Below are 26,654 nucleotides of genomic sequence, written 5' to 3' on the forward strand. Positions count from 1 at the left end.
TTCGAGTGAATCGTCCAAAACCAGCTGAATACCACCTCTGACTGGGATATGTGTGGGGGAGTGGTGGTTGTCCCTCTGGATCATTAGCTGTTATATATTTAGAGGCATTTATATGTTAAAGAAAAAAAGGGGAAGGATTTAAAGCCTGATGCTGGTGGATAAAGGGGAGTGGAAAGAGATTGATTCATTTGAAAATAGAAGATTTTTATTATTTGAAATGTGTCTGCCTGTATTAGATGGGTTAATATTCTTTTAAGTGGTTTAACTGATGTATCAGGATTGACTTTCCAAGTCCAGTGTCCTCCAGATGCGTTAGAATACTGTTGCCAGCATCATCCTCCATTATAGCCCAGAGTCATTGAGAGTTGGGTGGTATACAAGTTTAATAAATTAAATTATTGTAGCCATTAAGTGGGAATTATAAGATTTCATCCCAGCTATATGGAGGATGCAACTTAAAACTTATTTATTTCGTATGGCTGGACTAGCCTGATTTTTATTTTTATTGGATGGGTTTTTAAAATTTTGTGATTTTATGGGGGAGTATGTTTTTTAACATTTTGGGCATTTAAATTAGTTTTTTAAGGGATGTTTTTAATTATTGTGTGTATTTATATTTTATCTGCCTGTTCACCGCCCTGAGTCCTTCGGGAGAAGGGCGGTATACAAATTAAAATATTATTATTATTATTATTATTATTATTATTACGATGGGGTACTCTGCACCATACTTATATACAGAGAGATCTCTTTTTAGGGGGAGGGAAGATCAGTTTCAAAATGAGTTGGGCAATCATGAAATGAAACTTTATTTACCTTCACTACTGACCAACCAGGCTGAAGATTTAAATCTTCTGTAGCAGTGGATTAGAGTTGGTGAACTGGTGAAATGTATATATTGAGTCATATAATATTCTTATTAGTTCTAAGCATGTTCACATGTTTATTGGTTTCATTTGGCTGCATGAAGCTTCTTTTGGGACTGAATATTCAAAAAAATGTCATTCAAAACCCCATCAATCTATACTGCAAATCCTGCTTCTTCCTAAGCAGATATCATTTTATTACCTAGGTCCATTCTGATTTTTAGTGGTCAATGAAAGTGGCTGAATTTTGGGGAACAGTTTGTAGAACTTTGTCTTCATATGTCTTCAGTCTCTTCTCATTGATATGCGTCTACTGATGTAGATACAAATAGAGCATCAGATAATTTCATACTAACTTTTCTGATCAATTCCACTAGATGTATTGGATTCCAGCTTCCATCATCCCTATTTTGCATGCTGAATAGGAATGATGGGAATTGAAAGCCAACATATTTGGAAGGCACCAGATTGGGAGAGATTTTTTTTCTATTCACTTTACAAGTAAAGAAATTCTTTACAGCAGTCCTGTATATAAAAAAGATGAAATTCCTAATCATCCTTCTACACCATCAGTGGTTCCACTCCCCAGTAATGATATGAAAATGATCAACCCCATCAAACACGATGATTATAAAAAAGGTGCTAGAATGCGCAGAAATGAACAAATTAACGATAGAATTAAAGGAGAGAGAGGAAACAATATATTATGAGACATGGAATAGGTGGTATAACTGGCTGGAAAAGAAGTCTAAAATCAATGCATAATGATTGCTAAGGGAAGATAATAGAAGGAAAAAATATATATTTAGAGTGTAGTAGTATTATATATAGTAGATAAATATTTAAGAAATAAGAATGTATATGTACACAATAAGCCAAAGGATATGATGAATTTAAGAAAAAATTCTGATAACAGAAAGCTGTAAAAGTGTAACTGTGATTTTAAATGTGAAAAATGTTGAATAAAATTATTTTAAAAAAAGAAAGTGATCAATAATAATAATAATAATAATAATAATAATAATAATAATAATAATAATAATAATAATAATATTTTAATTTGTATACCGCCCTTCTCCCGAAGGACTTAAAGCAGTTTACAGCCACAATAAAATACAAAAACAACACATACAATACTAAAAACAAACATTAAAAAACTTATTCAATTTGGCCCCATTTTAAAATACAATATCAACCCTGTAAAATTAATAAAAATTTAAACCCATAAAATCAGTTAAAAATTTAAAAAATTCAAGCCAGTCCAGCGAGACGGAATAAGTAAGTTTTAATCAACCATTGTCTTCTTTGAAGATATTTTTTCAACTTCTTAATCTAGGGTAGACTTCTGGTATACTAAAGAAATCCCATCCAAATATTAACCAGGGTCATTCTCCGCCTAAAAGCTCTTATCTGAACAACTATTAGAATGCCACTTAAATATTGTAAATTTAATTACAGTTAAAAAAAATTAAATATATGATTAAACCATAAATAACATTCTTGTATTACGTATTTAATCATTCCTTTTTGTAATATATACTCAAAAATTACATAATTAGTATAGATATTCAAAAAATGATTTTCAAAAACACATATGGTAACAGAATTGACCACAACTGAATAAATGAATAACAAAAAAAAATCCCTTAATAGAAACATATTGGAAGTTCGTACTGGTCAAAGAAAGTTCAAGTTTATGTGAATCAAAAATTCCAGGCTCGTGCTTACATAATTCTTATGCAGCACACACAACCCAAGCTATCTAGTAGATACGCCACCACTATTATTTAGTCATCCTCCTGGGTCCTTAATAGCAGCTTGTCACATAACTTAACATTTTCACAGCATGAAAATCAAAGATCAAGATCTTTTCATTTGCTTGATTTTTTTTACATCAAGCTGCTCTTAACAGTGTGCTAGAGGGGTCAATGAAAAATTTAGCATCCCATCCAAAATTTCTCTCTCTCTCTCTCTCTCTCTCACACACACACACACACACACACACACACACACACACACACAGACTCTTAATGCCCCCACCCATCTAGATATATACACAGCCTGATTGTTGATTGCAAACCTGAACTTAATTATCCTATGCAGGCTCCTTTGATAAGGCAATGAGCTGGGCTTCAGTTGCGGAACCCACCTACTGACTTTGGAATAAGCCCTGTTTTTTCATCAGAATGGTAATATAGAGAGAGGAGTAGAGGTAATACTGCCTAATGTAAAGGCTTATTTTTCTAATGGTGAAGAGAAGGGAAGATGTTTAAATGAACAATGGCAATCCTGGTGAACCCCAGTATAGCTGGTGCTATTTGCTGAGCAAAACTGACAGTCCGTTTCTTATTTGCCAGTCTTTGATTACTTGGTGTTGAGAGGACAGAGGAAAGACTGCACAATCTTGGATTCCAGACTTGAAAGTCCTGATTATGCTACTGAGCAGTCAGCTATTTTCTCCCCAGCCTTCTGGAACACCAGCCAAGAAAACCCTTCCAAATACATTGGATTTCAATTCCTTTAGTCCAGTGGAATACCACATAAGGATTATTGGAATTGAAGTTCAACATATCTGAAAGGCACTAATTGGTGGAGGGCATATGTTAATTTCTGAGTGTTATAAGACAGAGGGTAACAGGTTTATGTGGGCAATTGTGAGATGGCTTAAGGGCTGCATTAGTAACTGTGGTATCTCTTGCAGCTATGGTGACATGGTTCCAAGCACCATTGCAGGGAAGATCTTTGGATCCATCTGCTCTCTAAGTGGGGTGCTGGTCATCGCCCTTCCTGTACCTGTCATTGTTTCCAACTTCAGCCGTATCTACCACCAAAATCAGCGGGCAGATAAGCGACGAGCTCAGCAGGTAGATTTTGGGGTGGGGGGAGGAGGAGGAGGAGGAGGAGAAGACCACAGACATGGGGAGCTCAATTATCCATGACATTCCACAAATAGTTCTCTGTGTTTCTCCCTTTACAGAAAGTTCGCCTGGCCCGAATACGACTGGCCAAGAGTGGCACTACCAACGCTTACCTTCAGTACAAGCAGAATGGAGGCCTTGAGGTATGAACTGAATTCTCTGTTCACCCTGGTGCCCTCTCCATGCTGGGCATCCTTAAAACAATGGCACAGATTTTCTTAAACCAACTGACTTTTCCTAGGTAAGGAAAACAAGGATCAGTGTGAATGAGAAACACATGCTGTTCCTCCTCTTTGCTTGGGCCAATATGCTCAGTTTTTGTTACTGCAGTCAAAATGAGCAAACCTAAACCTTTGATCTTTGGAGTTGACTACAGCTGGGCTGTAGACGTTTTCTCTCCATTGCATTCCATCAGTGTTAAGAATAATTTGCCAGAGCTGTGTGTTAAGCCAAAGATAGTTTTAGGCAGAACTAGTTGCCGAAAGATAAGGAAAAAGAAGAGAGAAAAAGAATGGGATATACCAGCCCTCTTTCCCTTTCTTGGCCATCCACTTTCTGTGACATCTGTTATTGTTTTTTCTCTCTCTTGATCTGTTTTTCTATCTCCCCATTTTATTTACTTTATTTATGGGGATGCATGCAGCACTTAGCCTAATTTCAGAAACAATCTGGAAATGATCAGTCTAGACCTCTGGCAAAAGGAGTCTGTCTCTTTTCTCTGGCAAAATGAGAAGTTGATGTGATTGTTTTCAGAGGGCTTTTGAAATTAGGCTGAGTACCATGTTCATCCCCAGGGCCAACAGTTACACATCCTTGGGCCAAGCTTAGAACAGTGCTTCCACTATGAGTCACTTTTGGAAACCAATGCTGGAATGCTCTTCCCCAGGGAATAATTCTGGTCCTCTATTATCTCCCACACTTGTTAATATAATCACAAAATCCCTCGAATGGGTTCATTGGAAATGTTGGCATTTGGTTTAGATTTATGTCCAAGATTCCCATCCCTACTTCTCCCTCTCATCAAATCTAGGGGAAGCTGCGAACTTCTTTTGTGCAAAGTCCCATTCATTAATGAGAGCAATTTAATTAAAGTGCTGTCCAAATAAAACAAAGGCTCGGTTCAAGCATTGCATTATACTACAAAACAATTTGTTTTGTGTTGGCTTGGGTGAGCACATATATTGTTGTTTACCGAGCCCATTTTAATGTATTTAATAAATAGCAACTAAAACAAATCATAATTTACTAGGTTTGAACCCATTCTTTGTTAAGTATAGAGGAAGACTGGCTGAAGAAACAGCTACTCTGGATGGTCTTCTATTCTGTCAAAGGACCCAATTCATAGCTCCTGGACTTTCAGGGGCTACTGTTGTCCTAATGCCTTTCTATCAGCTTTAGCTGATTCAGATTCTGTGTCTCCTGTGGTGCCATAAACTTAACTGTTGTCATTCATGCATTGGTGTTTTCCAAATATTCTATGAGTCAGACTGTCCTTGAAGATGGTTTGGAAATGTCAAGGGCTGCACAATGCAGCCTCCTACATTGCTGTCTTGCACCACTTGGTTTTTGTTCTGATTGCTAATTCTTCCCCCTTTGTTAATCAATACTTTGATTTTAGCTAATACAGGCATCATAGAAGTCTACTCTTAAATTATCTGTTTATCTTGTTTGTGATATATTATATGAATAGTAAGTAAATATTTTTTTTAAAAAATAACTTCAAAAGTCTAATCCAGTGCTCCTCAAATGTTCTAATCTCAATTCCAATTTTAAATAAGCTGCTGACTTTATATTGCAACTGGAGTATTCTTTGTTGGAAGGCTTCCTACCTTGCAAAATATCAATTCCCTATAGACAGAAAGGTAGTCCATTAGAGAGGACAAATATAGCCACACCCTAACCCTGCAGTATTGTTTTCTAAACGCAGAAACCTTCTTTTCAATGGGAAGGCACTCAGATACTCAGCCACCCTTCTTGCAATCTGAATTACAGTAATTTAAATATCTTTAAAAGTTGAATAGGTTTTAAACCTTATGTACTTAGGCGTTTTCCCCATTTTTACATTTCCACTTGCATATCCAATAATGGCTCTGATAATTTAGATATGTAGATATTCAAGCTGGAGCTGCCAATTGTTGAAATGGAATGTTGAAAAAGTTATGTCCTTCAGATATCCCATCTGCCTTTATCTTCTTTCTCCATCAGGACAGAGATCCTGATGCACGTGCCTTGGCAGTGCGCAACCGATCAGCTTTTGAACAACAGCACCACCATCTCTTGCACTGCTTGGAGAAAACTACAGTGAGTAATAGGAAGTGGGGGGGGGTTTCAGAACAGTGGAGGAATGGGAGGAATTTGGGAAACAGAAGTATGACTGGTGGGTGAAGCCTGCATTTATATTTACAAATGAAATCTGCTTTCTGTCCAAAACCTTGTGATCCAATCTTCCCACTTTACACTCTACAAAATAGTAAGCTACGATTTTGATGCTCTGATGGAATAATGGGACTTTTGTTGCTAAATATTGGAGGGTTTCTTATTGAGGGAGAGGTTGGAACAGAGGTGGGTTTCAGCAGGTTCTGACCAGTTTTGGAGAACTGGTAGTGGAAATTTTGAATAGTTCGGAGAACCACTAGTAAAAATTTTGATTGGCCCCGCCCCATCTATTCTCTGCCTCCCAAATCCCAGCTGATTGGGAAGAAATGGGGATTTTATTTATTTATTTATTTATTATTTCGATTTATATACCGCCCTTCTCCGAAGACTCAGGGCGGTGTACAGCATAGATAAAACAATATACAAAAAATTAAAATACAATATATATTTAAAAATCTAATTCCATATGCCGAAATTTAAAATAGGAAAGTAAAATTATAAAATAAAATAGCCCCACTAAAACCCCCGCTAAAATCCCTCAATTAAAATTATTATTAGGCCAGCCCTGCTTGATGAAAGAAAAAAGTCTTAAGCTCGCGCTTAAAGGTCCGGAGGTCGGGGAGTAAGTGTAGCCCCACTGGTAGTTCATTCCAAAGGGCAGGAGCCCCCACAGAAAACGCTCTTCCCTTGGGGGATGCCAGCCGACATTGTTTGGCCGATGGCACCCCAAGGAGGCCCTCCCTGTGAGAGCGCACAGGTCGATGGGAGGCTACTGGTGGCAGCAGGCGATCCCATAAATATCCCGGTCCCATGCCAGGACCTCCCCCTGGAGTGGGGTGGGAATGGAAATTTTACAGTATCCTTCCCCTGCCACACCCACCAAGCCATGCCACTCTCACCAAGCCACTCCCACAGAACCGGTAGTAAAAAAAATTTGAAACCCACCACTGGGTTGGAACTGTGCTGATCTTATTCCTAGGCAGTTCCCCCACCCCAGATATATAATATGTATAGAACTTCACCCAAAATAAAAGCAGCAACATTAAAGGGGAGAGGCTTGTCGCAGTGATTTTGTAGGGCAGATCCCCCCCTCTCCCGATAATGGCTTCATTGCTTCTGGTAGAATGTTTGTTACTTTTTATTGCAACAAGGATAACTGAAGTGCAGATTGCCAGTATATGCAAAATTAAGTCAGTTACACCCCTTTTGATGTTTAGTATTAAATTATAGTTTAATTATTAAAATATAGTACAGGACAGAAATCTTAGGATCCTATGTAGGTCTTGAAAGACTGAATTGTAGCCCCCAGAAGCTGGGGGGGTGGTGGTGGCATAGACACACTTTAATTGAGTATAACTCTGAAAACAGCATTATAATGTCCATATAGTTTGAAATTTAAACTGTAAGCGACCATCAACTAGAATTCACATGGAGCTGTCCAAGGTCCTGTTTTCATTTGCTCTTGGTGCAGAACGACTTTTGCCTTGATTTTGTTTATCTCAGCTGAATTTCATCACTGTCTTAACATTGCTCATCTTGATTGGAATATTTCTGCCTAGATTTGATATGACAGTCTGAACTACAGGTTTACAAATGTATGTTCTATATTTTTCTGCTCTAGTTGACAACTAATGAATTAGAAATGAGCAATGATTATGTTTTGCAACAACATTAATTTACTAGGATAGTTAAAACAAGAAGAGGCAGCAATGAAGGACAAATTTATCTTCAGGCTTGGGAAAATGGTAATAAGGTAACAAACTCACTGTGAAATAAGACAAATGATTGGTATTGGGTGCCCTCCTGCCACCCTTTTTTCATAAAAAGCTGTTGGTCGCTGAATTTGCAGTAACTGACCCAAGAAGGGGATCTTAGAGTTTTATTACTATTTCAATAAAAATGTCAGTTCAGCACAGGAAAAAAGGCAGAAACTATATTTTTAGTCATCGGGAATGGAATTGATAATAAAAGTGCTCGAATCATAATGCCTTAATACAAATTAATGGTGTCACCATTCTTAATATCCTATTCATAGTCCTTTTTTAGTTGCGGTCAGTATTTCTCAGAAGAGTATTGAGCTGAGAATGCAAAAGCCAAGTAATCCAAATTATTAAAAATGGTTGGAGCAATGAGGAAAAGTTACAATATTTGAGGCTTTTCAGCTTGGGAGGGGTGGGAAGAGGCAAGTGAAGGGGCCATAATAGAATTGTATTAAATTACCCGTGATGTGAAGAAAGTGTTTAGGGGAAAACTCTGATGAGGTATTAATTAAGTAATCTGATACGAGCAGACTTGCGGAAGAAGGGGCATTTGGGAGTAAGAATAGGTTTGCCCACTCACATCAACCTCTGTTCTTATTTTTCTCCTCCTCTCTCTTCCCCTTCCCTGGCATTTTCTTTTTCACCCACATGCAGAGTCATGAGTTTACTGATGAACATACCTACAGTGACTTTTGTCTGACTGAGCCCCCGGGTTATCGCACCAGCCGCAGCACCTCTCTCTCCTCTCAGCAAGGAAGCAAAGGGCTTCTAAGCACCTCCTGCTGCCCCCGCCGCAACAGGCGCCGCACCACCCGCCTCACCAACTCCACCATGTCTGTGAGCCGTGCCAGTGCTCAAGAGCTGGATATGTTGAACAGCCAGAAAAGTGCTGCCCCCCAGAGGTAGGAAGTATGCCTACAGCTTTTAACACCCAACCAGTGGGAAGAAGGGATTGCTTCCACTTGCATTATTCAGGCTCAAAAAAAAACTTCGATGACATCTATTATTTGCAGGAAAGAGTGAGGATGCGGGAGACGCAGCTCAAATGTATTACCAAAGCTATTCAGTACAGAGAGAAGGCTCAGCTCAGTAGCAAAGCATTTTAAGCAAGCATTCTCAGGTTTAATCCCCAGAAGTTTCCTGCCTGAAGAGCCACTGACAACCTGTGCTGACTGTATTAGATTCATAGGTCTTTTTTTTAAAGATTGATATGCTGGTAATATAAGCTGTGTCTCATTAGTACTAAATAATAAAATAAATATAAACAAATAAAATTTAAAAAAAACTCATGACCTTTCAGAATTCCCTTTATCTACCATGATTATCATTTGGCTGGGGCTGCTGGGAGATTTAATTGGGTAATATTTGGAGTGCCACTGGTTCCCCATCTCTGCCTTCCTCCCTGAAGACCAAAGACCATTCTGCAGAGTATGTAAAAATACCTCATGGTGACCTATAAAAAAATACTCCTAGAACGGAGTGCAATAAAATTAAAAAAAATTATACCCACTAAAAATACATTAATCTGTTGATTTGAACTCCAGGTCACCAAAGTTTTTGCAATAGTAAATATGTTAGTTGCCTTCACTGTAGTTAAGAAAGTTTTTAAGAAGTCTGGATAGTGGACATTGCAACACCTGGAGACAGCAGAATAGAAGGGAAAGAAAATCACAAAATACAAAGACCTGCAAAGAGAAGTAGAATGACGGTGCCAAAAGAAAGCAAACATGGTATCAATAGGAATACGCACCTTGGGTGCAATTCCAAAACATTTGGAGCACCACTTAAACATCATTGGCATTGATAAAAATCCCCAATTGCAAAAAAAGCTGTTTTACTTGCAACAGCTTACATCCTGCGACAATACCTCTTAACGCTATCAAACAAAAACATCTGCCCACTCCAGGTCCTTGGGAAGGAGTCGACAGGAGGACAAAAATGCCAAATCTAATCTAAACATTAAGATGACTGCATGATTGAATATATGGCAGTATAATATATTGCCATAGCTGCTTACCTTCCATCTCTTGCATAACTGATTCTACAGCTAATAAATATGACCAGATTTGTTTAATAATATAGTGGATCTGATTGTACTTGCAGCTCAGCTATGCTGTCAAGTACAACCAGATCCACTGCAGGATGAAGCATAAAGGACATTTATGACCAGTTTACTAAAAAAAAAAAATCTGTTTGGGCCCTGCAGGAGGAGGTTGGGCAGTTATGGCCTTAACAGAAATAGATAGACTGGATAGAGAAGTTTAGGGTTAGAGTTCGGTTTGACTAGGGCAGGGGTGTCAAACTCGATTTCATTGAGGGCCAGATCAGGGTTATGTTTGACCTTGGGGGGTCTGGGTGGGCGTGGACAGCTTGACATCACTTGTGTCAGGGGTGCCTGAGGTGGCCCGAGTACTCTGCCAGCGAAAACGGGCTCCTGAGATCCATTTTCAGCTGCGATGGCTTCCTGCAACCCTCTGCCTGTGAAAAGAGAGCTCGGGAGGGCCACGGGCGGCCCTCCTGAGCTCTGCTTTCATTGGCAGAGGCACCGCGGGTGGTCCTTCACTGTTTCCAGGGTGGCCCATGGGCCAGATTTAAGCACCCTGCATGCCAGATCCTTGAATTTGACACTCCTGGGCTAGAACAACAGGGAGGAAGTGAATCAAGAATATAAGTGACATGTTAGTGCCTCTGGACTTTGCTCCTGGGCCTATTTTTTCCATACTTTTGGTCTACTTTGGTGTTCTTGCTAAACAATGAACGATCCATACTAGCCAAATGGCTTAGCTTGAAGGTTCAGCATTTCCCCTCCAGTGAAAGCACAACATTTTCCATTCTTTTTCAAGTTCAGGTCAACTTTGTTTTTGAATGGAATGCCAAAGTTCTGCTCTGCAAGGTAGACCAGATGGGGAAACGTGCTCCACAAGATGACTGGGACGCTATTTGATTAAGTTAGGTTGTAGTAACAGAATTGTAGTAAATCTGTTGTGTTTCCCTCACTCTTATGCTCCAGGCAGTCATGGGAGCCAGTCTGAGTTTCTTTTTCATGCTTTCCCCGAAGCTTAACTGATACTTCTTCTGCTCCTCTTGTCCTAATGACTTCTGGATGCCTTCTCCAAGATCAATTCCATGGCTTGCTAATCAGAATCACATTCCAAAATCAGGGATTAGAACAAGAGCCGGGGTATAAAAAAAAATCAAGATGTCAACCGTGACCATGTGATTGAAGCCCTGCCTCTCTTTATAGCATCACGATGAACATTAAAAAGCAGCAGCACACCTATCCTATAGTCATTAGTGCCATCTTCAATGTTTCTTTCCCCTTCTCCATGGATGCTGATGGGGCCAGGCCAAAAAATAAAATAAGCTCAAAGATAATTACTATAATTACCTATGTCTATTTGTAATTTTCCACTTCTTTCACACTGAAGGTGGCATCTCACTGTCAACAGTGATTGAGGTAATCCCGTTGTTTACAGTTTACAGTTTTGTATGGGGGTTTAACTGGCTCAACATGCTCCCATTTGGATATTGCTTTGAATGAAGTGCAGATAATAAATGATAGGTAAATTAGTGCTTGCAAGGAGCATGGAAGCTTAGAGTGTCAGAAAAGTTCACTATTTCTCCATAAGATGGGGGCAGGGCAGAGGTGGGTTTCAGCAGGTTCTGACCAGTTCTGCAGAACCAGTAGCAGAAATTTTGAGTAGTTCAGAGAACCAGTAAATACCATCTCTGACTGGCCCTGCCCCCACCTATTCTCTGCCTTCCAAGTCCCAGCTGATCGGGAGGAAATGGGGATTTTGCAGTAACCTTCCCCTGGAGTGGTGTGGGAATGGAGATTTTACAGTATCCTTCCCTTGCCACGCCCACCAAGCCACGCCCACAGAACCGGTAGTAAAAAAATTTGAAACTCACCACTGGGGCAGGGGCATGGAAATGGAGATAAGACCTTCTATTTTTGGCCACTTATTTTATGGGGCAGATCAGGACTCCTGGCTGGAGCTTCCCATGCATGACCTAGAGCAGAGCTGGAGCAGAGGGAAGTGATCTGATGGCCCCCACATCTGTTTGGACTCCATCTTCTACAATACCTTTCCTGCCTGTCCCGGGGGAAAGCATCCCCTAGGACAGTGATGGCTAACCTTTTCCAGACCGAGTGCCCAAAGCATGTGCCCTAATCCCCAAAATGCAATGCGCGCCTTACCCCTGCACATCGCCCCTCCCGCTGAGCATCCACGCGTGGCCCCCTGCATGCACCCTACCCCCCCTGCGCATGCACGGCAGAGACCCAACAACTACCTGGCCGGCGGGAGGCGCACGCACATGTGCGGCAGTGCTGAACTGGGCCAACGGCTCGTGTGCCCAAAGTGAGGGTGCTACGTGCCACTTGTGGCATGCGTGCCATAGGTTCGCCATCATGGCCCTAGGAGATCTGGATGGCCCTAAGTCTATTGGCCAGGAGCTTAAGCGAGTTTTATTATTTGGTTGTTTTGTTTTGGGAATAGTCTTTTGATTCCAGCCATGTATTAGGGTGTGGATTGTATACAGGTAGCCCTCAACTTACAACTATTTATTTAGTGACTATCCAAAGTTACAAGGACACTGAAAAAAAGTGATTTATGACCTTTTTCACATTTATGACCATTGCAGCATCACTACAATGATCCAACTTTGGGCGCTTGGCAACTGGCACGTGCTTATGATGCTTGCAGTGTCCCAGAGTCATGGGATCACCTTTTGGGACCCTCTGACAAGCAAAGTCAATGGGGAAGCCAGATTGCTTACTTATCAGCTGCAGTGATGCCCTTAACAACTGTGGCGGGAAAGGTCGTAAAATGGGGCAAAACTCAACAACTATCTTGTTTAGTAACAGAAATTTGGGGCTCAGTTGTGGTCACAAGTCAAAGATTACCTGTAATGGTTTTACGAATTATGCTATTGTTTGGGGAGGGGGTTGCTCTTGTATGCCACCCAGAGTCACCTTTGTGAGATGAGTAGCTATACCAATTGTTCAACTAAGTAAATGAATCAGGGCTGGTGGCTAAAGGTAAAGGTTTCTCATGTCTGACTCTAGGGGTTGGTGCTCATCCCCATTTCTTAGCCGAGGAAGCCTGCGTTGTCCGAAGACAATTTCTGTGGCCAGCATGGCAAAGGTGCACGGAATGCTGTTACTTCCCACTGAAGTGGAACCCATTAATCTACTTGCATTAGCATGCTTTCTAACTGCTAGGTGGGCAGGAGCTGGGGCAAGCAAAGGGAACTCACCCAGTCTCAAACACGGGTTGTCAACATCTTTAACTGCTGAGCCATCGTTCCCCTTATTGCTGGTGGCTGATGGGAATGAAATCCTAAACTCCTGGAGGGCACCCTTTGCCTTCCTAGACTAACCCATGAGCTGTGTTCTCAGTTGCTTAATACACATGAGATCTATGCCATGCAGTTCTATTGATTGATTTATTATATTATTCATAGGCTGCCCTTCAAGATTAACTCTCCCCTTGTGGTTTGTAACATATTAAAATTTAAAATTTTCTTTAGAACTCTTTACAATTCAGAGCCTTGTAATCTGGAAATATTGTTAACAGGGTTACAGCAATGTTATGGCAGCAATAATATGCTCCAATGCTCAAAAATACACCCCATTGTGTTAAGTGGGACAGACGTGAGTTTTCACTTATTCCATTATACAGAACTGCTGCTTTTGTGGTACTAATTTGATAGTGATTAACTGCAGGTGTGTCAGCAAGTAGCTGACCTTGGCTAATTCCCCAGAATCAAAGTTGATCTGACCTGGTTCACACATGGATGGGAAACCACCAGGAACCTGCTAAAACTATAAAGCAAATGGTTTGTAGTTAGATCCCACTTATTTTATTTAAATAGACTTTTGAGGGATGTAAGGGGCATGGGTGATCACACAAGGGCTCCCTTAAGGGCTTTAAGATGAAAAGTGGGAATTATTTCAGTGCAATGGGAGGCACTGCTGAAAATCAGATTTTTCTGCCTGATTTTATTGTGCTATTAGGCTCCTCTAGGGCCATAAAGAGGTGCTGCATGTAGCTTGTTGGTATGAGTCCTTGCCTCACATGGCTGTACTCACAAAACACACTATATCACTTCCCACCAAAGTCGGGAGGCAAGGAATGCTATGGGTCCCCTCTCCTAAGAGGGCCATTTAGTGGAATCATGAAAAAGGGCCTTCTCTGCAGTGGCTCCCACTCTCACACTATTTTACAAGGCCCTGAAGACATAGTTCTTCCAACAGGCCTGTGAAGCCCAGGATGATATGAAGCCCATCAACTGGCTGGTCTGGTTTTTGTAGCCCCAGAAATATTGGTTTTTGTACTGGGCTTTTTGTAAGCTTCCTGGAGTCAGTGAGTGTGTGTTGGGCAGCCATATACATTTTCTTAATTAATTAAGCCTTGGCTTAATAGCTGCATGAGCCCAATTACTGTGATTCATTAACCCTAAAGGCTTATATACTGTATGACTCCAACCACTGCAGTGTCAAAATCATAATGTTTAATTTGTTTTGTGAACCTCTCCAATGTTGGTTTATTCAGGAAAAGCATGCTTAAGTAAACCATAGCTCATTCTGAACCAAGCTGGAGCTCGTCTTTACTGTACTAGTTCCTTCTTTACTGTACTAGTTCCTTCTTACACATGACCTGTTGAATCCTTTCTTGCTTGAAGATATAACAGATATAGCAGTTTTTCCTAGTCTGGGATCAGAAGTGTGAATCTGGGTGGGAATGATAAGAACTGAAGTCTGGTATCCAATGGGCATTCTGGAAAGCTACATTAGAGCAGTGATCCGCCTATAGCTGATGAAAGATGAAATCAAAAAGTTGGAGGGAGGCTTTCCATCTCTCCACATAACTGTTTCCATTTTCCTGAGAAGATTCATTCCTGATGAGAATCTAAGACTTAGTGCAGATTTCAGATTGAGTTGCACTAACAAGTGAGGGGATAGGATGGTACTTTAGTTGATTACATCCCCAAAAGGGAAAAAAAAAAGTTTGACTAAAGGAGTTACCAAACGTTCCATGGACACCATTTTAATAAACGTCTCTATTTCAAGAATGATGCTGGGGAAAGCTGAACTGATAGATGGGTTTGAATGGAAAGAAAAGGCTGAAAGAGGCTGGACAATGCAAGCACAGAGAAAAGAAGCTTAGGGAAGAAACACAAAAGCCACTTCCATTATCTGAAGGAAATGATAGGGAGAATGGCTGACTGCTTATTGGCACCCATTCAGCAAGAAAAAGAACCTACTGCAGGAAAGCAGGCATAGCATCAGCATCTGGAAGAGCCAGAAGAAGCATTCACTGGGGAGAAGCATTCAGTCATGGGTGTTTTGTGTCAGAACTAGATGGCTTTTGATTACTGCTCTAGGCTCCTGTTTGTGCTATTTCTGTTGAATCTTCCAACAGAATGAAGAGCTTGTCAGTCAAAAGGATGAGTTAAGTATCTGCAGATTGACTGCTATAAATGTGATCTCTCTCCCCCCCCACCTCCCCCTTCTTGCAGTAATTGACTCAGCTGCTCTGATGCAACTGGACATTCAAAGGAGAAAGAATTAGCCATAATATAATTGAACTACTGCATAGGAAATGGAAGAAACCAACTTTCATATTACTGAGATGGGAAAGATAGGCAAAAGAATGCGCACCCAGCTGTAAAATGGATGCTGGCTGGGTTCAGGGATACCAACAGCCTAAGGGCTGAAGGAAAAACGGGCCGATAGGTGGAAAAACCCGGAGGACACAGGAGACCAAAGAAACCTTCTTGAGGTCTGATATATGGAAGCAACAGTACCCAAGAGACAGATCAGCAGGAGACATAGTCAGCAACTCAAGAAGGTAGCTGAGATGAATTTAATATATGAATGATAAGCCAAATGTTAGGCTGCAGGTCTCCAAAATTGTTGAATTCAATTCTTTAATTTCAGCAGGACTCATGTTTCTTACAGTTTTTGTAAATAATGGGTCTTCTGCCTCCTCCTGGTAGATGTTGTGACCTAAGCCCAAGTAGTTATTACCAGACACAAACAGTCCTAAACAAATGTATTTTATTAGAACAGCTGAGAATTACTTCAATCTCAGCTTAGTCCAAATTAATTCCAAAACAAATCCTTTAGAAAAAGTCCTTCGGCCTTATCACAAACCTTTGTCCTCTTTGGCATCCTGCCAAAGGCTTTTCTTGGCAAAGCCCCACAAACTTCAGAAACAAGAGATGATGGCTAGAAACCAATGTAGCAACGTTGCTTTCCTACAAACAGCCTAAGAGCCGTTGCTGCTTTTTTAAGCCTTATGGGAAGGGCCAATAATTTCCTGGCCGTACTCCCGAGTTGTCCTTTTTGCTTTAGCTGTTCTTGCCTTCTGGCAGCTTTTCGCATGAGTGCACTAGGAACAGGCTTCTCCAGTTTCTCTACCTCTCTGCTGTCTGCCTCTGGAGGCTCTGGAGTCCACACATCACTCCCAGATGGCCCTGGCCCCATCTCTACCTCTGACGCACAGCCCTTGTCTGAGCCTTCCCCAGAGTCCAGGACTGGCCCATGGTCCTCCCCAGCCTCCTCACTGTCCCACTCCACTGCTAGCTCCATGCGCTAGAAGAGTAGCAACACCAGAGGAATAGTATCGAACCAAGAGTCAAGAGTCAACTTTCCCATTGGCATGTACAGCAAAAGAAACTCCTGGGACATTATTTTACCAAAATTTTACTTTACCGATTGATCCATATCAGTGGTGGGTTACTCCCGGTTCGGTCTGGTTCTATTGAATTGGTAGTAAAACCGGCGGGAGGCTCCGCTCACCCACCCCGATGTCATCATAGCTGATCTGCACATGTGCAGAAGTGCGCTTCCATTGCAAACCAGTAGTAAAGGTAAGTAGAACCCACCCCTGATCCATATAGGTACAGAAGAAGCAAAGTCGGTTCTGAGGATTTGGCGCAAAAGGTAGCATAGTTAAACTCCCCTTTTTCTTCCATGGGCTACCCCGTGTCCATTGTCCACCAATTCCATTCAATCATTTTATTTTGGGAAACAGTCTGTGCCGCACGAAAGGGTCCCATCAGGTGACATTGAAATGTCGGGACTTTCTCAGGCTGCAAATGGCTCACATAAATAGATATGAGTAAGAAACATGAGTCTTGTTGAAATTAAGGCTAGTTCTTAGGAACTTAATTCAATAATGTTGGAGACCTGCAGCCTAACACTTGGCTTATTTTTTTGAAATCGTGGATCTTCTGCCACCTCCTGGTAGAAGAATGGTAACACCAGAGGAATAGTACCGAACTAAGAGTCACCAAAGCTTAGAATTAGAAAAGAGGTCTACTAATCATTGCCCTAACTTGGCATGTACACATTAGGTTAACTCAGAGGTTTGTTTCTTTGTTTGAAAGCCACACCCGACTTAACTCAGCAAGGCTGTATATGAGGAAATGCTTCATGGGGTTCAGTGGTTTTAAGAAGTGAAATGAGTGCTTAAGACTTTGAAAAGTTTCACACTCACAAATGGCTCCATAACTTTCCCAGACACAAAAACATTCAAAGCCAGGATCTGAAATATGATAACCCAAGCACTTGGTCATCTGTATGGGTCACGATAGAGATGTTAGAAGATTGCACTCCAAAGCCCTTTTGCCTGATGTGAACTCAGCTAATTGCGGCTTGCAAATCATGGCTTACAACAGCGGTTCTCAACCTGTGGGTCGCGACCCCATTGGGGGTCGAATGACGATTTGCCAGGGGTCGCCTAAGACCATCGGAAATTATGGGAAGTATACTTGCGAGTCGAAGAATCGCGCTCCAATGGTTGACTCCACAAGGAATCACTCCCAATCGCTAGCCTAATCTGGCTTCAGGCGCGATAAACTTAATAGGGGAGGAGTATCCGCTTTAATGCCTCCGTCCTCAAGGCAATCACAAGCAGTTCAGATCGCTAGCCAATACAGCTTCAGGCGCGATAAATTCAAAAAAATAGTTTGCCGCTTTTTCCCCCCTTCTGCAGCTGCTGAGGCTAATTTTACGGTTGGGGTCGCCACATCATGGGGTATTGTATTAAAGGGGTCGCAGCACTATAAAGGTTGAGAACCACTGGCTTACAACTTAGCCAGTTGTGTGAACCCAGCATTTAGATCACACACACAGTAAGCTACACTGTGGTTAGTTTAAGTATGGCGGTTTTAGTATGTTGTATGAATGCAGCCAGTGTTTGTAAACTGTATTTACCGTAATTGATTAGCTTGTGTCCTGGACGTCATCAGTGGTGAACTTCCTTTTTATGCTTTGACTTAAAACTTTCCCCCCTTTTACTGTATATTTCTTTATTTTATTTTTTTTAAAAATTGAATACATTTTTACAAAGTGAAACAGATAAACACAAAATTGTATAAAGAAAAAGTTACAAAATGAAGAGAGGTAAAGAAAAAAAAAGTGTTAAATCCCTTACTGGACATTTTTGAAATTGGGTTACATCATGAGGAAAGAATTACATTCTGTACCTGCTGAATGATGCACCTCCTCAGCCCTGGCTGAGCTTTTAAAATGCTCATGCATGACTAAGAATAATTTTCCTTTGAAAGCACCGCTGGTGAAAGAAAAGCAGTGCAGACAGGAAGCCTTCAGAGGCAAGTTTTCATTCCATTAAAACCTCTGATATTTGAATGGCACACAATAGGTGTGAAAAATTTACCTCAGAGATATCCATCTTTTTAGTTTCCCTGGAATGACTTCCTTCCTTCCCTCTTTTCTTCCTCAGCCCCTCCCTCCCTGTTGGCACATATATATTAAATCACTTATGCTTTTTTTTTCCCGGTCTCTTGAAGAAGATCAAATAGCGTCTTCCTTTCAAATGATTGACCCACCATAATAGCCATGTCAAAATATGGAAAATCTATTAGGATGCTCACACGATATAAGCATTTGATTAAGATTTATTTATTTATAAAAATTTCATGGCCGCCAATCTTACCAGAAGGTACTCTGGGCGGCTTACAGTCATAAAAATTATATCTAAATCAAGGGTGAAATGTAAAATTTGTTACTATCGGTTCTTTGGGCATGGCTTGGTAGGGGGGGTGTAATGTGACTGGGTGGACGTGGCCAACTTTTTTTTTTACTTTTAAAGCATTTTTTCTACCACCTCATTGGCCAAAGAGGTTGTAAAAAAATGCTTTTAAAAGCCTGTGATGATCAGGCAACTCAGCTGGGATCGCCAGAGGAAAAAATGCTTTTAAAGGGTTCTGACGATCCCAGCTGAGCCCGCGCGATAATCAGAGGGTTTTTTTTATTTTTAAAAGCATTTTTTGGGTGAAGAAAAAATGCTTTTAAAAGTGAAAAAAAAAAACCTCTGATGATTGTGCAGCTCAGCTGGGGCGGGGGGGGCGGGGCAGCGATTTTTGCTACCGGTTCTCCGAATCACCAGCCGCCATTGCTACCGGATCGGGTGATCCGGTCCAAACCGGGAGCATTTCACCCCGATCTAAATTAAAACATAAATTAAAGATTAAAATCCTAAGGATACATGGGGAGGGTGGGGGCAGGAGGTGAATGGGAGGAGGTGAGACCTGCTACTCAATCGACCACCTCCACTGTGCTCTTCCCCCATTGGGCCCTCAAACCAACTGGCAGAGGCAGATCTTTAGACTCTTATGAAAGGATAGGAGGGTTGGGGCCAACCTCCTATGGGGCGGGGAAGAGATATTCCAGAGGGCAGGAGCAACAGCCAGCTGGAATAATTGGGCTGATGGAACCCACAGCATGCCTCCTCTGCCAACACAAGGGAGACAAGCCACATGAAAGATTGGGTGCTACATATTTATGAACCAAAAGCAGGAATCATCGGATAAGGATGTGTACAGTTCCAATTCCCTCACTTCAGTTTTGTGTTCTATTAAATAGTTGGTCTCTTCCTTGTTGGGAGTGGAGCTGGGCTATAATTCACAGTACTGTGTTTCCCTGAAAATAAAACCATGTCTTATATTTTTTTGAACCCTGAAATAAGTGCTTGGCCTTATTGCCATGCGCTCAAAAGCCCAATTGGGCTTATAATCAGGGGGTGTCTTATTTTGGGGGAAACAGGGTAGTTCAAATGATTGGAAAATCTTTTATTTAGTAAAAGAAATTCCTTTCACAGAGGCGGAACCAGTGGTGAAATGCTAGCGGTTCGCACCAGTTCGGGGGAACCGGTAGTGATAAAAACTACTGGTTCAGGCGAACTGGTAATTTTTAAAAAAGCTACCAGCTTCTCCAAACTGGTATTTCCGACAATCAGCTGTGCCATGCGATTTAAAATCTCTAGAAAGCAGGAAATCCTGCTTTCTAGTGAATCTAAATCGCGTGGCACAGCTGTCCCCTCCCCCTCGCTGTTCTACTTACCTTCCCAAGCCTCCTTTTTCCATGCGAAGTGTGCGATTGGTGTGTATTGTGCATGCATGTGTGCACTGTGTGCATTTGGTGTACAGAGTGCATGTATACAGTGCACATTTGGCGCGCACCGCACATGCGCAAGCAGCGAACGGGTGGCAAATTGGGGAAGATTTCACCACTGGGCTGAATGCATGCATTGTGCTAAGCCAAATGTGACTTGTTTTTATTTATTTATTTATTGCTTTTAAAAATAACCAAAAAGAAAATGAATAAAACACAAAGATAATTATGACTGATACCTTCTCAAAGGAAAGAATACATGAAAAGTGCTTTAAAAAAGTTTAAAAATATCACAGAAAAAAGAAAGTATATCATTAACAGTTACAATATACAAAGTCTAAACTTATCATGTAAATATTATTCAAGTATATGTATATTTATTTCTAATACATTTATATAATCATTATTTTTTACCTACTGCATTTTATAAAAATGAGTTCCATATCTCATTATACTTATCCATAGAAAGTCTATATCTATAGTCGATGTGCTCCAAGGTGGCAAGTTTAATCAAGTCTTCAATCCAGTGAAAGGGCCACATATTTCTTTTCAATACTACAATATGTCTTTTGGCTCCAGGAATGGCCATTTACATTGTCCACTTGTCAAATTCCATGTAGTAGGTATGTAATTCAAGGAATATTATCCTCTGAAAATTTTAAATTTTTGTTCAAAAGTCGCATTTGTATAGTCCACTACTTTCTCCCAACATTTAGCAAATAAAGGACATTTGTAAAACCATGTATTTTTTTTAAAAAAAGCATTATCCTTATTACAACTTAGTCTTTTCTATACAAACTCCAGGAGAGCGTCTCCAGGAGAGCGTTTTACCAGGTTTGCCTGGTGCGCCAGTTGCGCCCCTTTCTGGACCGAGATGCCCTGTGCACAGTCACCCACGCACTCGTGACGTCTCGCCTGGATTACTGCAATGCTCTCTACATGGGGCTCCCCTTGAAGGGCATCCGGAGGCTGCAGTTAGTCCAGAATGCGGCTGCGCGGGTGATAGAGGGAGCCCCTCGTGGCTCCCGTATAACACCCATCCTGCGCAGACTGCACTGGCTACCTGTGGCCTTCCGGGTGCGCTTCAAGGTTTTGGTGACCACCTTTAAAGTGCTCCATGGCATAGGGCCGGGTTATCTACGGGACCGCCTACTGCTACCGAATACCTCTCACCGACCCGTGCGCTCTCACAGAGAGGGACTCCTCAGGGTGCCGTCAGCGAGGCAATGTCGTCTGGCGACGCCCAGGGGAAGGGCCTTCTCTGTGGGGGCTCCCACCCTCTGGAATGAACTGCCCCCAGGACTTCGTCAGCTTCCGGACCTTCGGACCTTCCGCCGCGAGCTTAAAACATACCTATTTAACTGCGCAGGACTGAGTTAGTTTTTAGTTTGTGGGTTTTAACTTGGGTTTTAATTTTTTATATTTTTAATTATTAGGCTTTTGAATAAGTTTTTTAATTGTTTTTAGAATTGTATTTATTGCTTTTAAATGCCTGTAAACCGCCCTGAGTCCTTTGGGAGATAGGGCGGTATATAAATATAAACAATAAATAAATAAATAAATAAACATAGTGAAGTCCAATAAATTGTAAAAAATATTTTTTGTTGTATAAGTCTTCGTTTAAGAACCATTGACATTCTTGCCACAGAAGTGAAGAAACTCCCCACTGACTAGGCAAAATAGAAACCTCTAATTTTTATTCCTTTCATTTCTTATCATCTGCATATCAAATTGATTTATCAATAACAACTATAAGAATGAATAGTATGTTTTTTAGTTGTATAGGATTTAACAAATTGTTCTACAATCTCAGCTGCCTCAAAATCTGAAAATGCTGCTGATCCAACAACATTGTTAGCAAATGTTGAGCTGTAAATATTGCCATTTACAGCTACAAAGTGATTTGTTTGTTTATGGCTTAGCAGACGTAAGTTGTGAATCCACTTGCTGATCTATATATTCTTTTAAGACTACCATTTATCTCAGCATGAGCATTCCCCCTCCCTCTTTTTTCCATTCCTCCTTTCTAAATATGATTAAAGTCTTCGCAGGGATCATCCTGTAAATCAAGCCATGTGGTTTAGTCTCATTTGAAACATATTAATTTTTAATTTTTGTCTGCTATTGTTTTATTGTTATGATCTTTCTTTTTCTTTTTGGAGTTTAATAAAATGTGTTTTTAAAAAAGCAATGACCGAGGAGACTGAAGGAATACAAGCAAACTGAAGATAAAGCAGCTTTTGCTTTTAGACTGTATCTCTGAAATATAATGGATGCTTATCACTAAATATATACTAAATGGAACTGTTAATTATTTGCTGATGGATTAGCAGTATAAACAGCTGACGAAACTGTCCCAAGGATTGGACAGGAAACAAATTATGAAAGATGGACATAATACATTTCAAAATACTTAAAATGTTGGTGTCAGCTCTTTGGGAGAATCAGTGCTCTGCCATAGACCTTTGTAACCCCAGCTCTATAAGGAAGTCTAAAGTTCACTCAGCAGCCTCAGACATATATTGTCTGGAATGACTTCATTTGTAGAACAGGCACCTTTTGTTTAATATTTGTTAGGAATTTTTGTGGTTCAGCCCATCGCTGAGCATCCAGCTATGGCTAAGTTTATTTGCATTCTTCAGCATTTGGCCATGAGAGCAGAGTTCAGCAATATTGTTCAGCAATATTTTGAAAGCCTTTGATTAACAGACCTAAGGTCTATTATTAAAAAATCTCATAGTTTGAGGCTGGGATGATCTCTGCATTCATAATTTCTCTCTCTCTCTTCCTTCCTTTGTCTTCTGCTTCTCTAGTCGTTCCAATCTCAATGCCAAAACCCACGACAACTTGAAGCTGAACTGTGACACCACTGACTTCACAGCAGCCATTATCTGCATCCCCACTCCTCCTGCCAACACCCCAGATGACAGTCAGCCTCCATCACCTAGAGGCCCTGGTGGACCCATACGCAATTCCAGCCTTTCCCCTCCGTACCTTCTTCACGAGACTGTCAAGATCTCCTCCTTGTAAGAGGAGGCTGGGGTGGGGTCGGGTTGGTGGTCCTTTCTCTTTCTGGAGTCCCTGTTGGTCAACAGAGTCTTATTTAGGATCTGGGGATGGGCTCTTCCACATCAGTGTTCCACCCCATCCTGTTGCTGCAACCTGAAGAAGATCAGAGGGAATCAGCTTTCTTTCCAGGGGTGACATTGATACCCACCAACACAGGAAGTTCTTACGTAAAGAGGTGCCTGCCCAATTCCCATACCCCAGCAGTCAAAGCCATAGAGGAGATGAAGTGGATCCCAGATGCTATGCAACTTCAGAAGAGTAGAGCAATGCAGGGAAAACTGGGTCACAATAGATGGGTCTCTGGGGTACTCAGGAACATATCCCAGCTATGGGGGATGGGTTTTTTACCCTTTAGATAGTTTTCACAATACCAAACCTCTTGTTTCTGAAGTTGTGAGCAAGGATGAGCTAAGACTCCTATTTTTTGTTCTCTTAACTGTAGAACTGAAGAAGGCTTTAGATTCTAGAGTAGGAAAGGAATCAAGGACTTTGGCACTCATGGCTTTGGAAAGGAAGAAGAATCTAATGGTGAAATCGTATGGTTTTCTACATTAGTGTGGCCAGGGTTGACAGATGAGTTGCAGGCTGAATATATAGCCAAAAAACTCAGAAAACCTAGTCCTCAAGATCTAGGTCTCTCAAGAGAGAGAAAACCTCTTTAATTAATTCTGTCCCCAGCATAGTCAAGAAAGTGCTGTGGAGTGATTAGAGCAATGACCCATGGATGCTTGCAAGATTTAAGGAGGGAAATCAAAAGGGGGGAAAAGAGACAGAATCAACAAAGCTTCCAACAATTTTTCTATCTCCTGGCTAAGCCATGACATCACTTGGGTGGATGGAGCCTGAAAGCTTTCCCAGAACCCCAGCTGCCACTTTTTCTCTTTCTCTCTCCTTCTCTCCCAAAACCTGTTCCGTCTCTTGGAAACTGCACTTTAAAAGCAAAAGAAAAAAAAGTCTATTGCACCAAAATGCTACACCTCATGGGAATCTCATGTATTATGATCCCAACCATACATACACACACACACACAAAGAGAAGCCTGCACTTCCCCACATTGTGTAGCATAAAGACTGTGCATGTGTATTATTATACCTCCAAGAGTGAGATCCCAAGTCCACAGCTGCAAACTGTCACATGCATGTATAGCTGGGTTCCCATCTCATCTCGCCATCCTGATGGAAGATATGCTGTGAAGAACTGAACCAACTCTGCAGAGCAGGATACAATGGTCTATGTGGCCATCCTTCTCCTACAGACATTTTTTTTTGGATTAAATAAGCAGGGAGAGAAAGACTGAATCTTGATATTAACCAAGCACTATAACTGGGGAAGGAATTAAAGATGGCAGAAGGCAGAGAAAAAGAAAAGCACTTTGGTGGGATAATGGATACCGTTCTAGGTATCAAACCAGCCACAAGGCCCATAGCATGCATCAAGTTGGCCAGCTCTCATGTCCAGAAAAGGATTTTCTTTCAAACAAGAATGGCTTCTTTATTCTGTGTCCATCTTGACTGTTTTCTGTTTGTTTGTTTGTTTTGCTAATTATGTTGGATTCTCTCTCCTGGATATGTATCTGGAATAACAATAATCTATTATGAGACAGCTGAAAATCACCAATCAATTAAGACACAACTTAGGGGATGTCATACAGTCTTCCACAAATTGCTGCCCTCCACATATACTGGGCTGTTTCCTACAATTCCTCAGCCAGCATGAAATTTGGCCATGCTAAAGAATTATGGGAATTGGTGATGCCAAATTACAAAAAAAAACCCTGCTCTACTGGAGGCCTGCAAAGCAGCAGTATATTAGCAAATACGAATGTAATGAAATTGGGACCCACAGGGTGCTGAAAGTTAGTATCCTCAGATAGACCCACATGACACATACTCTGGCCTTTCTCCCTTTCTTCCTCTCCATTTGTTTCTCAGGGTTGCTGCTCATTTATGCACCAGTTTCCCACACCACAAGTAAAGCAATATCTCCATGTGTCAGATAGTTAAAAGAAATGCTGTCAATTTTCTTTCGTGCATTTTAATGCTGATCACAAAGGTACTTTTAACAAACTGGGATCTGAATGACATCAAAGGATAAGAATATGTCTTTTATTCTTTTTTATCTCTTAAGGGAACTGGAAATTCAACAATAGTTTTAAGTACAAATGCTTGAAAAAGACCATGCAGACAGATCAGGAACAGAATATAATTTGTTCATTTTCCTGAAATCTCTTGGGTTTTTCCCCCCATTAATGGTGCTATCAGGCATTCTGGGAATAAAGCAGCCCAACTGCACAATGAAAATCTCATAACCAACCTAAATGTAGAATATAGTACCCAGTGTCCAACTGCTTCAGAGTTAAATTGAACAAAAGTTCTCTATCCTCATGAAACTGATAGCAATATTCCCAGGTTTTACTATATGCAAAAGGGCAATCTGCATTTTCTTCCACATAGTTCCCTTCTCCAATCATCTCCATACCGTCTGTGATCTGTCTCAAATGAAGGCCATAGGTATATATGAGAATTCTTACATATCTAATAACAATGCACCAGAATCCACTTGCAAAGTTTTTTCTGGATTAGATAATTTACTGCTTCAAGGATGTTGTGGTAAAGGTACGTCTGAATGGTCCTCTCTAAGAGTAAAAAAAAACCATGTCACCAAAAAAAAACAAACCTAGAAGGAACTTTCTCTAACTTGTTAATTCACCATATGCAAGGCATTTGACTTTTGTTTCTGATATGCAAACAAATCCTTTCAATTTCTGAGGTGATGGAATAGTCTGGGACAATGTTACTCATCCATTTTGCTGAATATATGAATATTCTGGACTTCGCCCTCAATATGACAAAGTTCTTGCTTAGCCCTGCAGGAATGAGAAAAGTGGTTGGACTAGAAAAGAATTCCCTGTGTTCTCATGCTGTGTGGGCTTGTGATGTGTATAATTTTAGTTTCACATCAACTCAGGTTCCTATTTGGGTACAAATAGGAGAAACAAAACTGATCTGGACTGGGGGAAGTTGTGTGTATTCTGAGGGAGAAATATAATGTCAAGCATATAGGATGGAGTTAATGGAGGGTCAGGAGGCATCATTACTGAAGTATACTGGGAGAGAAGATGTTGAAGAGAGAAGATGGACACTGTTGTAGTTTTGTGCCAATAAACAACATTGGATGAGAGCTCCAAAGCAGCGTTGTGCTCTTTTTATTCCATGTAGGGAAGCTATTAGAGAA

General features: G+C 40.9%; 1 protein-coding gene across 2 annotated transcripts in view; it reads left to right on the top strand.

Moving 5' to 3' along the window:
* Positions 1–23,509, top strand: part of LOC131192588 (potassium voltage-gated channel subfamily D member 1-like) — a 68,316-nt gene extending 44,807 nt beyond the window's left edge. Inside the window, exons 3-7 of one of the 2 annotated variants that reach the window (XM_058171847.1) lie at positions 3,568–3,730; positions 3,844–3,927; positions 5,990–6,085; positions 8,575–8,822; positions 23,164–23,509. In XM_058171847.1, coding sequence (XP_058027830.1) covers positions 3,578–3,730; positions 3,844–3,927; positions 5,990–6,085; positions 8,575–8,822; positions 23,164–23,380 — 798 coding nt within the window. In that variant the 5' untranslated portion in view covers positions 3,568–3,577 and the 3' untranslated portion in view covers positions 23,381–23,509. Of the gene's footprint in view, positions 1–2,902; positions 3,731–3,843; positions 3,928–5,989; positions 6,086–8,574; positions 8,823–23,163 lie in introns of those variants that run through there. The other variant, XM_058171846.1, reaches the window with a different exon arrangement.
* The last annotated feature ends 3,145 nt before the right edge of the window (positions 23,510–26,654 follow it).

Source organism: Ahaetulla prasina, chromosome 2, assembly GCF_028640845.1.
Source record: "Ahaetulla prasina isolate Xishuangbanna chromosome 2, ASM2864084v1, whole genome shotgun sequence".
NCBI lineage: Eukaryota > Metazoa > Chordata > Lepidosauria > Squamata > Colubridae > Ahaetulla > Ahaetulla prasina.